The 15,725-nt window shown below is 43.5% G+C and overlaps 2 protein-coding genes across 2 annotated transcripts; one reads left to right on the top strand and one right to left on the bottom strand.

Annotated features, from left to right (window-relative positions):
• Window positions 1-55: 55 nt before the first annotated feature.
• Window positions 56-1,754, bottom strand: gfer (growth factor, augmenter of liver regeneration (ERV1 homolog, S. cerevisiae)). The gene is made up of 3 exons (XM_060039419.1): window positions 1,513-1,754; window positions 998-1,209; window positions 56-802 (listed from the first exon to the last, which is right to left on the bottom strand). The coding sequence occupies exons 1-3, from the start codon at window positions 1,723-1,725 to the stop codon at window positions 640-642; spliced, it is 588 nt and encodes a 195-aa protein (XP_059895402.1). The 5' UTR covers window positions 1,726-1,754; the 3' UTR covers window positions 56-639.
• Window positions 1,755-1,901: 147 nt separating this feature from the next.
• drg2 (developmentally regulated GTP binding protein 2) lies at window positions 1,902-9,387 on the top strand. Its single transcript, XM_060039368.1, has 14 exons — window positions 1,902-2,005; window positions 2,235-2,337; window positions 2,566-2,726; window positions 3,014-3,103; window positions 3,265-3,325; window positions 3,582-3,672; window positions 5,545-5,617; window positions 5,793-5,883; window positions 7,217-7,314; window positions 7,420-7,496; window positions 8,521-8,609; window positions 8,691-8,749; window positions 8,961-9,014; window positions 9,161-9,387. The coding sequence occupies exons 2-14, from the start codon at window positions 2,274-2,276 to the stop codon at window positions 9,245-9,247; spliced, it is 1,095 nt and encodes a 364-aa protein (XP_059895351.1). The 5' UTR covers window positions 1,902-2,005; window positions 2,235-2,273; the 3' UTR covers window positions 9,248-9,387.
• Window positions 9,388-15,725: the final 6,338 nt, after the last annotated feature.

The raw sequence follows: 15,725 nt of genomic DNA, 5'->3' as shown, positions 1-15,725 counted from the left end.
AGGGTTGAGTTCCATGAGTTGGAGCCTGAAGAGAAAGGATGCAAAGACAAAAGGGAACATGTGTCCATATTCTTTTAACTGTAACCAATTTCCAGCAATTAAATAGATTAAAACAGATCTGAAAATTTACAAAGGACACGCGCACACACACACACACACACACACACACACACACACACACACACACACACACACACACACACACACACACACACACACACACACACACACACACACACCTTAACGATGGCCATCTTTTTTTGTTTATGAATAACCAGATGACTCGGCTAACAAGGATTACCAAAAATATAAAATTTTCTGAGATGATTAAATTAAACACTTAAAATAAAATGTTAAATTAACAATGCCATATATTCCCCCCCACAAAAAAATAAGTTCCAAAAATAAGTTGTTTTTTCACAGGTTTTACTCGATTGTCGAACGTCTTTGTAAATGCCTGAATTGGGTTAACGTTGAAAACTCCACATCTAATGGGGACATCGGAGAACAATAATATAATCTTTTGGAAATTATCCTGGGAGAGGTCAAGTGTTAAGCGGAAAACCGGTTTCTATTTTGTTCCACTGGGGAAAATATGCTTTAACCACAAGTTCCTCTCCCTTCCTTCCGGAAAGTCAATCAATCGCAAGAACCATCCTTCCAGCCGTCTCTCCAACGCTCGTCCACGCGGGAACAGTCAAACTGGGGCTTGCCCAGCCGAACATTGACATCATTATGGAGACAACAGAGCCACTGAGAGAGGGCCTGGCGACTACTTGCATCCGGCTGATTGGTTGTCAACCTGTGGATGAGCGAATGTCATTAGAGAAAAAAAAAACTGCTGGCAAGATATTCAAAGAAAATCGAAGTCGAAAAGTGATTTAGACTATAATATCCTGCCTCTCATCATGACTCTGTGTCCATAATGTATTGATATTATATTGTAGATACTGTCGTTGAATATGTGTTGTGTAGTAGGGTAGTACTGGGACCTCACCTGCCCCTGAGGTCCTGGGCACATTCATCACAGGGAAAGAACTTGGAGAAGAGGTTAATGAACTGTCCCATCTCCTGCTGCTGCGTCTGGGAGGGCCGATCTGGGAAATACGCGGCCATGGTGTGGAGAAAAGACCAGGTGTTACGTCCTAACTCTTCCCTGTCCAACGGACACTGTGGATCCACCTCTGCCCGGCTGGCTGAATTGGTCTCCTGGTCATGGGAAGATAAATGTTGAAGAAGTATTCGGATAACTACCAAAACAAATAAACGATACAAGGAATAGGTCGAATGGACTCATGCAAACATCTCAAGAAATTTGAAGCATCATTATGTAATTTTCTGAATTACTTAGTTACTGTCATTCAAATTATTCACTGACATGTTTATCCTACGCAGAATTAAATACAATTAGAAAAGGACCGTTTGGGTTAGTTAGCTCAGTTAGCTCCTTCATATGTGAGAGGGGGACAGAATCAACGACTAACTTGCGAAACCATAATGAACTCCGATCACCTGTGTTGAATTAGTTGGCTGCTTATCCTGGACTTTCATCCACGATTTGAAGTCCGTACAAGCCCTGCATGGTTTCTTTTTAGGATCTCCGATTTGCTCCTGCTCTTTAGTGGATCTTTCCTCAGAAGATTTACCTGGTACCACAAACGGGAATCCTTCAAACCCAGGAGAACTGGACGATGATGTTGGTCTCGCTCCTTGAGACGCAGCCATATTCGCTCTATTGACATTTCAATGACACAGAGCTTGTGATGATGATGTATTTTGGCTAATGATAAACATTTCATTTATTTTGACGAAAATATCAGTGATTATGTATCTTGCAAATGTCGCTATTTTCTGAATTGAAAAGAGTAGTTTTAATGTATAAATTCCTAAAGATATATTTTGGTTTGTTCCGGAACTTAATGCGCATCGAACTATTACTTCCGGTGCGTGATGTCATACCCGTTTCTTTTTCCTGCATGCTGCCAAGTGTCAACGAAATCAAAGTGTAAATTTCCACATTTCTTGAATAATTTGAAGGGTTTTTCATACTGTTTATTATTCCTGACTGGTACATTAAAGCACCATATTTGTATTGCATCCTGAGGATTTTATCAACTGCTATTTTTGTCATTGTATTGCTCTCCAGCTAGCTAGCAAGTTTGCTAATAAATAACGTTACCAATGAGTTTTCTGACACGTTGACATCTCTTATAATGTTTCTTCTTCATCAAAAGGGATTTTCATTACGGGTGTGATCGATCTGCCTTGTCACAATGGGCATTTTGGACAAAATCGCGGAGATCGAGAGAGAAATCTCTCGAACTCAGAAAAACAAAGGTAAGGCTCTCATCGGCCAGTCATGCAGTCTATCAGTAGTTGTTTCCTGAGCCTAAATGTAACTTTACCTTCTGAGGACGGCCAAATCAACTAACTGTTAAAGTATGAATCCCATTTGTCATAATTTTTATCTTTTTTGTAATGTTTTTTTTCGGACAAATATGATTATAAATCCCTCTGATTAAAACCATCCAGGATGAATTAACTTTATTCCATTCATGCACTCAGCCACTGAGTACCATCTTGGCTTGCTGAAGGCCAAGCTTGCGAAATACAGAGCTCAGCTTCTGGAGCCCTCCAAGACTGCAGGGGCCAAGGGAGAGGGCTTCGATGTCATGAAGTCTGGAGATGCCCGAGTGGCTCTTATCGGTTTCCCATCTGTTGGTAAGGTAGGTTCACATAATTGACTTTGTTGACACCATGTCAACAAAACTGGGCTCCCGGTCAATGCATTTTAGCTTGAACCACACCAAGATACATTGTGTTTCTGCAGAGGGTGCGTGACTGGTTAACATGAGACGTGCACACAGTTTCTGTTATTACATACAAAATTGATATAACGCTTAGATATGTCAGAGAGCTTTAGTAAGGTGACAGTTTTTCATTTTGACAAACAAATTAAAAGTTGCAAAGTTTTTGGCACATTTTTCTGACTGTACTTTTCTGTGTCCTGTAGTCCACCTTCCTCAGCTTGATGACGTCCACCGCCAGTGAGGCTGCCTCCTATGAGTTCACCACTCTCACCTGTATTCCTGGTGTCATAGAGGTACGGCAACCTTCTTATTTCACACACTTTTTTACACGTCCTTAATATTTTACCTTTGCCGTCCATTATCAGTTCAACATCCTTTTTGAGTTTTGAGGCGATCATTTTAATCCCTTTCATTGAGTAATGCCCATCTATTTTGTATGCTTATAATTTTCCAGTACAAAGGGGCCAACATTCAGCTGCTTGATTTACCAGGAATCATTGAGGGTGCTGCCCAAGGTAACGTCCATGTTCCTTTCACTTTTTTCTTTTCTCACAATATCAAACCAATTTTTTATAATCAATAATATTACATTATTGTTGACTCTAAGTGGTGACTGCCATATTTCTTAATTCATTCATGGTTATTATTGATAAATTCTGATTCTGCTGGTTAATATCTCGGAAGCTGGACTGGCTCTATGTCTATCCTTATGATTTTGAGTTTTTATAAAAATGTGTAACTAGTGTTTTATCAAACTTTGACCGTCCCAAGGTAAGGGTCGAGGTCGGCAGGTCATCGCCGTGGCCCGTACAGCCGACGTAGTCATCATGATGTTGGATGCCACCAAGGGAGGCGTCCAGAGGTAACCATGAGAACCTGAGTGTAGGGCTGCTGTGAATGTCACCTGGTAGAGCACAGTATCTAAAGGGGCACTCCGCCAATGTAACACATTGAGGCTCCCGTTGGGGTGTTGGGAAAGGCTTCTCAGAGAATTGTGTTCAACATTTCCAATGCAACCGGTGTAAGTAGATGTAGTTTGCACTAGGTTGCACCAAGACGCGTCCTGCATTGCTTTTCTATGTTGTTGGGCTCTATATCTGCTCTAGATGCTGGGCTCTGCCACGGCCGCAGGCCTCTGCCGTCACTCCGTTGTCTCATTTAGGCCCTGTTTACACGAGGACGCTTGCGGGGAAAAACTGCAAAATATTTTATCGGAAGTGCCTTTCGTTTTAGACGGTGACGGCGTTTTTGGGGCATGAAAACCACCCTCCAGAGTGGAAAAGTTGAATACACTCCGCCGTTGCGTTTCCGTCTACACTGCCAAGACGCAAAACACTGCTCAGCTCTGCTCACGTCGCGTACGCGTTTACGTCCCATACATGTGGACACACCCACTTGTGATGTAAAAATATGATTTTCAAAACGGCTTTTAACGGCTAATCACACTCAAACCTGGTGGAATAATATGTCACGTTTTAAGCACGACCCAAACGGGAGTCTTAATGTGTTTAGTTGGTAGACTGCCCCTTTAACACTGCCATTATTATGGTACGAACACACCAAACGCGTACCCGCGTAAGATTTACGCGCGTAACGCAGCTAAAATGTTGCTTGACCATTTTGTGTCAAAAATGGTCCTACGTACGCAGCTACGCGCCTGTGGCTGCGCTGGATTTAGGAGTCCGAGGAAGGAAACCCAAACGCCGCCGTGTTTGGGTGCATGATAGAGCTTGGATCGGGTTAGATTAAATAATCTCAGATATAAATAACAATAATCGGGTTAAATAACTTCACATGGTGTGTCTGGTGTGTTTCCAGCATTCGTAGTGTTGATCAGCAGAGATATAGTCCGCCAAGACGTTGAGGTTGCTTAGCAACCAGAGACTCTGTCCATGCAAGTGAACGGAGCGTTCCCTCTTCGTCATAACTATCAAACCAAACATCCTTCACATTCACCGAGCGAACATTATGAAAGTAAAATGCACATTTCTCGCTAAAAATGTTTACATAAACGCATTTAATGGCGTAACTATGTTACTATTTCCACCCAGAATAAAGAAAGATGTCGGCCGTATGCTTCTGTGCAAGTGTCACTACTCTCTGCCAGTGACATCGGGTCAAACTCAACGCTGATTGGGCAACACGGCTAATCGTCATGCGTATGAGCGTAAAAAGTTCACTTTTTTGAACTCCGCGCGTACGCGTACGCGCGTATATATACGCAGCTCATACGCCGCTAACGCGGGTAAAATGTTGCTGTAACGCATGGACGCAGCTCATACGCGCGTAAACCAATGGTTCCCTATGGAAAAATTGCAGATTTTATACGCGTCTATACGCGGGGTACGCGTTTGGTGTGTTCGTACCTTTAGGGTTTTGATGCCAGCCCATGCTAAGAATGTATGCACTCACACATTATTTTAAGATGCTTGGACTAAAGCATTGACCAAATTACCTTTATACATGTACAGGGTTCAACAATATGAGGAACTATGTCGCTAAGTATTTGTTTCTGTGTTCCAAAGCTGAAAATTAAAGATTTGAGTGACAGCCAGTCAAAATTGTGTAGGGGCCAGTATGCTTCGGATCAGCACTTTTTTAAAACTCGGAACCATGATGTGTCTGTGTAACTATCTATGTTGTGCAAAGCGTGAATAAGGGGATGCTGTATTTTCTTGCCTGTGTGGTAAAGCATGTTCATATTTACGTGGTAATCTTTTAATTTCCTCTTCAGAGAGCTTTTAGAAAAAGAGTTGGAGTCTGTTGGCATCAGGCTAAACAGCAAGAAGCCAAATATTTACTTCAAGGTAAAGTAGAACTTTGTCTTACTTTGTTTTAAATCTGTAACATTAAGGCTTGTCGCAGTCTCTCATTATTACATGAACGATTTCAAATCTAATCACCGTTGTCAATAATGTTTACTATTGTCACTCTATGTATTGTCTATCTCAACCTTGTTTTGTGTATGTCTTCCCCTTGTAGCCCAAGAAAGGTGGTGGCCTCTCTTACAACTCTACAGTCCCTCTCACCATGTGCTCAGAGAAGCTGGTGCAGCTCATCCTCCACGAGTACAGTATCCTTCCCTAAACCTGTCGACGGTTTGATCCCTGGCTCCTCTAAGCTAACTGTGGCGATGTGTCTGAGCCAGACACCTGGCGGTTCCCTTGCATGATGGATAGGGGTGTGACGATACACTCAGCTCACGAGACGAGACGAGACACGATATTTGGTTCACGAGAACGAGACGAGACGAGATTTGAAGAAAACTACAATGAAAAAAAATATGACTGGACCAACAGACTTGTTGGTCCAGCATTTTGAAATGTTTTATTATAACTCTTTACATGCATGAAATTGAAACTAAAACTAAAATTTATAAAAATTGGAGTAAAATACATTTTATTAAATAATTCTCTTTTTTTCAAGTGCAAACAATATTATGTGCGAAACCAAATCAAAGTTCTACTCCATCAATACAGAGTGCAAATAGTGCAAACAGAGTCTGACCAAGTATGTCACTGACAACTTGGTATTGTCCGTGTTTTATCAGTCACTCTACTGCCATTCATCATTTCAGCCGGGTACCCAAAATGTTGCCAAACAAATGATTGAAAAGTGGCGGGGGCATCTTCGACGGTATTACGGTATTTTCCGACGTCATTCTGGCTGCCTATGGCTGCTTCCCCTCCTTCTCCTCCTCTTCTTCTTTTCCTTCTCCTTCGTTAGGTTCTGGCAGGCTAGACGTAGCAAAGGCGCATTACTGCCCATACAGGCCACAAATAGAAGTTTGGATAGCTCACAAATCTCGTGAGACAGACTTTTAACGCGACGGGTAATATCGTCGAGTTTAATCTCGCGAGATCTCGTGGCACGAGATCTCGTCACACCCCTAATGATTGACATTCCTGTCTTGTGTGTATGAATGGGAGGCACTAATTGTGGAGTGCTTATAGTGGCCATAGGTTAAAAGAGGGCTGTAATTATAATTTCACTCCATTGACCAGCATAAGAGCAGATCGCGCATTTGATCTGTAAGTACGTTTTTCTCTCTCATACACTTGTGCAATATAGGGGCAGGTTTATGTAATGGCTAGAGTACTCCACACCAAATCCAAAGAGTTCTGTGTTAGATCCCCAATCAAACCAAGGAAATGTGTACCTTGAGGCGTCCTAGGGCAAGAGGTCCCTACCAGTGATCCCTTCCTTAATTAGATGTATCTGAATTCACTGTAAATTGCTATGCATTAACTGCATATCTAAATAGTAATAATAAATGGCAGTATTGCTGTTTGTGTCCCATCATTCTGTCACACCATATTTGTGTGTGTGCATCTCTGCCTAATCCGTTACCGATCGACCCTGGCAAGATGGTATTCAATTAAACTCCTTAACCTGGAATCCTCCAGAAATCTTCAACGCTGAGGTGCTCTTCCGCGAGGACAGCACGCCAGATGAGTTCATCGACGTCATTGTCGGGAACAGAGTTTACATGCCCTGCCTTTACGTATGTCCTTGGATGGGTTCAGATCTTTCCACTCACTGCGTGTTGCTTTGTCTTTTGGCTTTGCTTTGAGTTAACTAACTTTTTAATGTTTTTATTTCTATGTAGGTTTATAACAAGGTGGATCAGATATCCATCGAGGAGGTGAACCGTCTAGCCCACGTGCCCAACAGTGTTGTCATCAGGTTTGTGTTAAGTGTGTGTGTGTGTGTGTGTGGTAATTGTGCTAAGTGTTGTATGTGAGGGATGATCAGCATTGGGATAACCTGTATTTTGTTGAAAAGTGACTATTGGGCTTGCTGTGCAAATCTGTATGTAGTCAAAATCTAACACAGTATATACAGGCTACAGACATTTTGTTCGATGGTTGTTTTCTAATTGGCTTAAAGGCATATTGTACGATTTTCAGTGATATGCACTTTTTAATATGTTGTTGAAATTGGTTTATACATCCAGACAGCAATAAATAACTTATGGGCAATGAAAAAGAAGCGAAAAAAAAACGAATTCTGTATCTGCTATAAACCTGTTAAAATGCTTACCAATCGGAGACATTGTACCCGAAACTAAAGAACCAATCACAAGCCTGCGCGTTCTCTCCCCTCTGTGTACGAGCCTGAGCCGGCCTGAGCGCGTTCACGGAGGGCAAAGAAAGCGTTGTTATTATAGTAGTTCATGACAGTGGACTAGACCTAGTGAGCCTACAACGTTAACACGATGGAAGAAAAAAAACAGAAGTTACCACTGCCACCGTTACTTGCCCCGGTTCATCCTTTTAAAAAGGCAAGAAAAGGAAAGACAGAAAATGAAAAGGCAGCAACAAAAAAAAAGTTGGAGAATGCGACAGCTGAGGGAGTTGAATGGCCTGAAAAGTGACGCAATGGTTGCCGTTGAAGTAAGCCGTAAGCAGCATTAGCGCTCGTGCACGGCTCTGTGTCGAGGGGTTGGGGCAGGGAGTCCTGAAGGGTGGGGGAGGAGTTAAACGGAACTCCGAAGAGAAGCTAATTTCAAATCATGCTAGCTCTCTCACATCATACAGTATAGCTTTAATGTAATTTTAATAATTTATTTTCTTTTAAAATATTTTCAATCCATTATTTTGAGTGAATATGGTCACAGGTCTGAATCAGAGAGGTCAGGGTTCCCTACTTGATCAAGTGGCTCTTTCACACAGTATATAAATAAAGTTGTGTTTCCATGTGCTTTCAGTTGTGGGATGAAACTAAACTTGGACTACCTTCTGGAGACGTTGTGGGACTACCTGGCACTCATCTGCATTTTTACCAAGAAGAGGGGAGGTGCGTACACACACACACACACACACACTGAATGAGAAAGAATCCCAGTAGGATGTGAAATGTGAGACTGTTTTCCTTCAGAGCGGCCAGACTTCGGCGATGCTATCATTATGAGAAGAGGAGCATCTGTAGAACATGTGGTGAGTTTAACACATATAATGTACACACATACACACACAGCTGTGTTTGTATACGCACTCACTTTTAGACGCATAAAAACACACTCGTACTTAATTATACAAGGTGGAAAATGTGTAATTGCCTATAGAGAAACATGCAGACAACATAAATACATGGGGTGAACGCTGAAGTTAATTAGTCTGTTATTTCCCCCTTCTCTTCTCCTCGCAGTGCCATCGGATCCACAGGACCTTAGCCGGCCAGTTTAAATACGCCTTGGTCTGGGTAAGTGCTCTCTCCACCGTCAACTTCCAAAACGTTTTGTTAATCCATTACTCCTGTATGTGGACTTCTGATAAATGGGAAATTGAATAGTGCTGATCCTTGGTAAGAGGTTAGATGTTGACCGTTTCTTGACTGTTTTCTTCCAGGGCACCAGCACCAAGTACAGCCCCCAAAGGGTGGGGCTAACACACATCATGGAACATGAAGACGTCATCCAGATCGTCAAAAAGTAAAAATGGAGTCCTCTGATTTGACAGAGGAGAGACTGAATGGGAGGGGTCCCGTTCACATGGGAGGGGCTGAAAGGCAAAAGAGAAAAACATTGTACAGTATACAGTGAATTATACAATGACATTAAAGCTGCCTTCTTTCATTCTGTTTTTATGTATGAAATTTTAAACCGGTAACTGTTCGTCTGGAATCTCCCAGATTACTCTGGCTCCCATGAAACGGCATATTTAACCTTTCGATTAAGTTTGAGACAGATGCGTTGAGACAAAAATATTAAACTCAAATACAAAAACAATAATGCACCATGTTTAATATTTACATTTCCACATGTTTTGATAATCTTGTAATATGTTATAATATGCCTAAACCCTTAGGAATGGTTACATTTTATTGATTAAGAATATTTCAAATGCTTATTCTTGTAGATTGCCCCAACTTAAAAAGCATAATTAGGCTACAGACATTTTGATACATCCTCGCCTTCTTTGCGGCTAAATAAAATATAAAACATAGTTTCTAAATCTATTTAGTTACTCCATTAGACACGTATCTATAATATATTTAATTCTTTGTCATTTCTACATCCAAATGAATTCGTTCTCCCCCATCGTCAACAGGTGTGTATCACCTTTGACCTCTAGTCAACTCCTCGCGGCCCAACTGTTATTATCCTTGGCAGCTTGTACCGTTTTCTCTTCGTAAGCATCGAGTACCTACTGCCAAAGCTACCTCATTCATTAGCACACCGAGAGGCATAATGACGCCATTAAATATTCATAACCATTCTTCCCTTTACACAATATAGCGAGAAGAGAGGGAGAGGTACAGGTGGGATACGCTAGAACGAAGTCGAGGCGACCAAGAACGTATTCCGCGCGTCAACGGCGAATTTTTTTCTAACAAGGATGCCGTAGAAATGTCTCGTTGGCGCGGAACCTTGATGGACAGATTTTGCTTCGGAATTACGTGATGAGAGGGAAGCGTGGGATAGTTAAAGGAAGACGCAGAGGTAAGATCGCCCAACATGTATGTAGTGGTAGTAGTAGTCAACTTGGAGCCAAGGCAAGCAAGCATAGTGTTGGTAAGATGACACTTGATGCTGCTGTTCCTTGCTCCCCCATATGGAACGGCTGCTCGTGCGTATGAGTGTGTGTGTGTGTGCTCGCGTTAGTGAGACAGCAGGCCATCACCGAATGGACACGTGAAAGGAGATGCTGTCATTGTGCATGGTCAAGTGTCGTTTAAAGTGTTGCTTGTGAAGGAGAGTTGTTAGGAGACTAATGGCCAAACTTGTGTTAACCTTTCTGACTATTTGATCCAAGTTTAATCAGGATCCCCACAGTCATGTTGATTACTATGAAGTCAGATACAGTCATGAGGGGTGTAGGTCCCTTGCTTTAGTATGTGTCTATACTGGCAGGCTGCGGACATTGGGATTCGAACCAAGTACATTTTTATTGGTCTTACTAAAGGACAGAATGGCCTACACATAACTTTAATGAGTGTGGTGGGAATTGCTGGACCACCAAGTCAATTGTTGTGGCTAAACTGAATAGGAATAAAGAGTCATCCGAAGTTAACAATTAGGGTCATATATTTGAGTAATAAAGGTAGGCTACAATAACATACCTCTCCTCTGTGTTGTTACCTTGCCGTGGTGGGGAGGCTTGTGTACTTCCGTGACCCTGGAGGCTATACCGGCGGGGGTAATACCCCTGGCAGGTCTTACCAAGCCGGGCAGGTTTTAGGGTAGAGGTCCGACTAAAGGCAACACCTGGTCCTCCAGGTTGGGGGTTAGGCGTGGGGCTAACAACCCCACCCCATAAAACAATACCTGTTACAGAAACGCAAACAAGAGTAAACCAAGATATCCCGCCCCGGAGTGAAGATGGACCTTCGTCAGAAGGATTTATGACGCAGGGTGGTGAAAGCCAGAAGCACCTGGAAGCCACTCTGCCGAAAACCATCCTCTCAACCGGTGTTACAACCACCATCGGTACATGGAACGTAAGGACCATGTTCGAAGCTGGAAAGACCGCACAAGTTGCCACCGAGATGAACAAGTACAACCTTGCCATACTCGGAATTAGTGAATCAAGATGGACGGGTTCTGGACGGAAGAGGCTTACCACAGGAGAGCTGCTGCTGTACTCAGGCCATGAGGAGGACAATGCACACCACACCCAGGGAGTCGCTTTGATGCTGTCCAAGGCTGCTCAGAGAGCACTCATGGGATGGGAGGCACATGGCTCGAGAGCAATAGCAGCTACATTCAAAACAAAGAAGGAAAGAATAAACATGAACATCATTCAATGCTATGCCCCAACCAACGATAGTGACGAAGAGAGCAAGGACGAATTCTATAGCAGAATACAGACCATCATCCAGAGATACTCAGAAAGAGATATTACCATCTTAATGGGAGACCTTAATGCAAAAATAGGAAGTAACAACAGAGGCTATGAGAGGATAATGGGGCAGCATGGTCTAGGCGAGATGAACGAAAATGGAGAGAGATTCGCAGAACTATGTGCAAATAACAACCTTGTCATCGGAGGAAGTGTCTTCCCCCACAGGCGAGTACACAAAGCCACATGGGTATCACCGGACCTCTCCACTGAGAACCAAATAGACCATGTATGTGTCACCAAAAAGTTTAGGAGGTCCCTCTTAGATGTACGAGTCAGAAGAGGAGCTGACGTAGCATCAGACCATCATCTTCTCGTTGCCAAAGTCCAATTAAAGTTGAGGAGAAACTGGACAGGTGAGAAGAACCAGAGAAAGAAATTCAACACAGCACTTTTAAGAGATCCAGCAGCAGCAGAAAAATTCAAGATCGAGCTAAAGAACAAGTTTCATGCCCTGCAAGAGCTAGATAAAGAAGGTGAGGAAAGAAACATAGATGGGATGTGGAAGGTGGTAAAGGAAACGGTAATTACAACCTGCAATGTAGCACTGGGACCACAGAAAGATAACCACAAGGCTTGGATATCAGCAGAGTCAATAAAGAAGGTGAAGGAGAGGAAAGAAAAGAAGGCAGCTCTTAACAGCAGTCGTACAAGAGCAGAGAAAGTAAAGGCACAAACAGAGTACAGGGAAGCAAATAAGAACGTGAAAAAAAGCTTGAAGACCGACAAGAGGAACTACATAGAGGCCCTTGCATTAGAAGCAGAAGAAGCAGCTAGACATGGGAATCTGAAGGACCTGTATGACACCACCAAAAAGCTGGCAGGAAAGACCAGTAAACCTCAAAGACCAGTAAAGGACAAAGAGGGAAAGCCAATAATGGGGGAGGAAGGACAGAAGAAAAGATGGTTGGAACATTTTGAGGAACTTCTCAACAGACCAGCCCCACAAGACACACCACACATCCAACAAGCAGACAGGGATCTGCCAATAGACCTCAGTGTACCAAGAAGGGAGGAGATCAGGAAAGCCATTAAAAAACTTAGAAACGGCAAGGCTGCAGGACCAGATAGCATCCCGGCCGAGGCACTGAAGACGGACGCAGAGACCATGGGAGAGATGCTCCACCCTCTCTTTAAGAAGATGTGGGAAGAGGAAAACATCCCATGCGAATGGAAGGAGGGCTATCTTGTGAAGATGCCAAAGAAAGGGGACCTGAGCAACTGTGGAAATTATAGGGGGATCATGCTACTCTCCATCCCAGGAAAGGTCTTCTACAGGATCTTACTGGACAGGATGAAAGATGTGATCGACCCCCAGCTTAGAGACCAGCAGGCTGGCTTCCGCAAAGACAGATCGTGTACAGACCAGATTGCTACACTGCGCATCATCCTGGAACAGTCACTCGAGTGGAATTCACCGCTATTCATCAACTTCATCGACTACGAGAAGGCCTTCGATAGTGTGGACAGGGAGACCCTCTGGAAGCTTCTCAGGCACTACGGAGTGCCAGAGAAATTAACTAACATCATCAGAAACACCTATGAGGGAATGACCTGCAGAGTGATCCACGAGGGACAACCTACCGGTGCTTTCAGTGTACAAACTGGAGTGAGACAGGGGTGCCTACTATCGCCATTCTTGTTCCTGCTGGCAATGGATTGGGTAATGAAGCAATCCACAGCAGGAAGGAAAAACGGCATACAGTGGACAATGTGGGCGCAGCTCGAAGACCTGGACTTTGCAGATGACTTGGCCCTTCTCTCTCATACCCAGCAGCAGATGCAAGAAAAGACCAGCACCATCGCAACCAACTCTGCTCGCCTCGGTCTCAACATCCACAGAGGGAAGAGCAAAGTCATGAGAGTCAACTCTGCCAACACTGCACCCATCATGCTGGAAGGCGAAGCTCTGGAGGAGATTGAGGAGTTCACCTACCTTGGCAGCATTGTCAACAAGCAGGGTGGAACAGATGCAGATGTGAGAGTCAGGATTGGCAAGGCCAGAGTTGCGTACCTCCAACTAAAAAACATCTGGAGCGCAAAAGACCTGGCCATCACAACAAAGATCAAGATCTTTAACAGCAATGTGAAGTCAGTCCTACTCTACGGTGCTGAGACATGGAGGACTACGGTGAATACAACAAACAAAATCCAGTCATTCATCAATTCCTGCCTGCGACGAATCCTCCAGATCCACTGGCCTAACACCATCAGCAACAAAGAACTGTGGGAACGTACCAGCCAAAAGCCAGCGGACGAAGAGATCCTCCAACGACGTTGGAGATGGATAGGCCATACTCTCCGTAAACCAGCCACAAACACCACAAGACAGTCCCTCAAGTGGAATCCCCAAGGGAAAAGAAAGAGAGGTCGGCCGCGAAACACCTGGCGTAGAGACTTGGAGGCGGACGCCAAGAAAATGGGCTACACTTGGGGACAGCTTGAGATGTTGGCCCAGGACCGGGATGCATGGAGAACTCTTGTTTGCGGCCTAAGCCCCAGAAGGGGTAGTAGGCGATGATGACAATAACATACAACACTCCTACAAAAAACAATAATAATCCGAAGCCTAACATACAATCATCCGAGGCCTCAGATGGGAGTTCGCCCTGCGTCCCTCCAAGAGCTCCGCAAGCAGAAATCCACAGATGGGAGTTCGCCCTGCATCGCTCGAAGAGCTCCACAAGGAGAAGTCCCCAGATGGGAGTTCGCCCTGCGTCTCTCCCAGAGCTTCGCAAGGAGAAGTCCAATGCATTGGCAAAAGCAAGGTGTCAGGATGCTGAGAACAGCTCTGCCCCCCAATACAAAAGTATTGGTTAACCAGATGGTAAACTATCGATGAACCGGATGACATGAAGGGGGTCGTAGCCGTGCCCTATCAGTTGGAACCCTTGCTCCTCGACCTTCCACAAGGGCATCGAGAATACAGTCACATGCCAACACACGGCAGTTAGAGAAACAGAATGTGGAAATAGAATTTTCCCATTCCATGAGCTATATTTTATGTAAACATAGAAACCCTAAATTGTTTCTTGTACATTTCCTAATATATAGTGTGTGTGTGTGTGTGTGTGTGTGTGTGTGTGTGTGTGTGTGTGTGTGTGTGTGTGTGGGTGTGTGTGTGTGTGTGTGTGTGTGGGTGTGTGTGTGTGTGTGTGTGTGTGGGTGTGTGTGTGTGGGTGTGGGTGTGTGGGTGGGTGGGTGGGGTGGGGTGGGTGGGTGGGGGGTGTATAGGCCTAGAAGAGTGAATGTGAAACAGTCCGTTATTAAAGAGGTTCTGGAGTTCTAGGTTGTGTGCATGCGGATGTTGCGGCTTCCATCAAGGCAATCTGCCTTACCCTGGTCTAAAGATATTCATCCCATCAGTGTTAATGCGATCACATGGATCATAGATTGGATGTTGGAACCAAGAGTATGACAATTTAACAGTGTTTACACCAGGGGCCTGAGATCAGGACCCAAGGTATTGATCTGACCTCACCTAAATTATTGATTATTTTCATGTTGTTTCATTTATCTATTTATTATAAATAGTCATTTATGAATGTCATGCCATAAAAAGGCACATTCCCATCCCCCATAATTAGAGGTAGAGAAACTAGAGCATGCATTTTTATAATGATCTCTAATGAAGTATACAAGTAATTTAATTTCAAAGGTTATACAGCAAATAATAAATCTAATGAGTAGACAAGCCATGGTTAAATTACAATGGACCTACATTAGTCCATTATGCCCAGTGTACATGTCAATATGGTCGCATTCAGCCTGCTGGTTAATAAGGACATACTTATGCCTTACTTCAGCAATGATGAATCATACACTTTTCTCCAAATAAACATTACATATAATGGAGATAGATGTCATTAACCCTGTCACCTAAAGCGTCATTAAGGACCACGTATTATTAGGGCATCTTGCTCAATGATGCCTTCAGGTAGCCTGGCAACATGGGGGATAGAACTGTCTGTAAATATCGAATGAACCACAATCAAAATCTATCTTTTTCAGAAATACTCATCCCTCTTCAATCCCTTTGTAATAATCAATAATCAATAATGTTTCTTAAGTA

This window comes from Gadus macrocephalus, chromosome 2 (genome assembly GCF_031168955.1).
Source record: "Gadus macrocephalus chromosome 2, ASM3116895v1".
NCBI lineage: Eukaryota > Metazoa > Chordata > Actinopteri > Gadiformes > Gadidae > Gadus > Gadus macrocephalus.
The sequence above is the reverse complement of the archived record's forward strand: the minus strand, read 5'-3'. Positions and strand labels throughout refer to the sequence as shown.

Coding starts and splice junctions, on each gene's coding strand:
- drg2 (XM_060039368.1), top strand. CDS start 2,274: ATGGGCATTTTGGACAAAATCGCGGAGATCGAGAGAGAAATCTCTCGA. Junction 3,104..3,264: donor GTATTCCTGGTGTCATAGAG/GTACGGCAACCT, acceptor ATAATTTTCCAG/TACAAAGGGGCCAACATTCA. Junction 7,497..8,520: donor CCCAACAGTGTTGTCATCAG/GTTTGTGTTAAG, acceptor ATGTGCTTTCAG/TTGTGGGATGAAACTAAACT.
- gfer (XM_060039419.1), bottom strand. CDS start 1,725: ATGGCTGCGTCTCAAGGAGCGAGACCAACATCATCGTCCAGTTCTCCT. Junction 1,210..1,512: donor AGCCAACTAATTCAACACAG/GTGATCGGAGTT, acceptor TCCCATGACCAG/GAGACCAATTCAGCCAGCCG. Junction 803..997: donor GCCCAGGACCTCAGGGGCAG/GTGAGGTCCCAG, acceptor GCTCATCCACAG/GTTGACAACCAATCAGCCGG.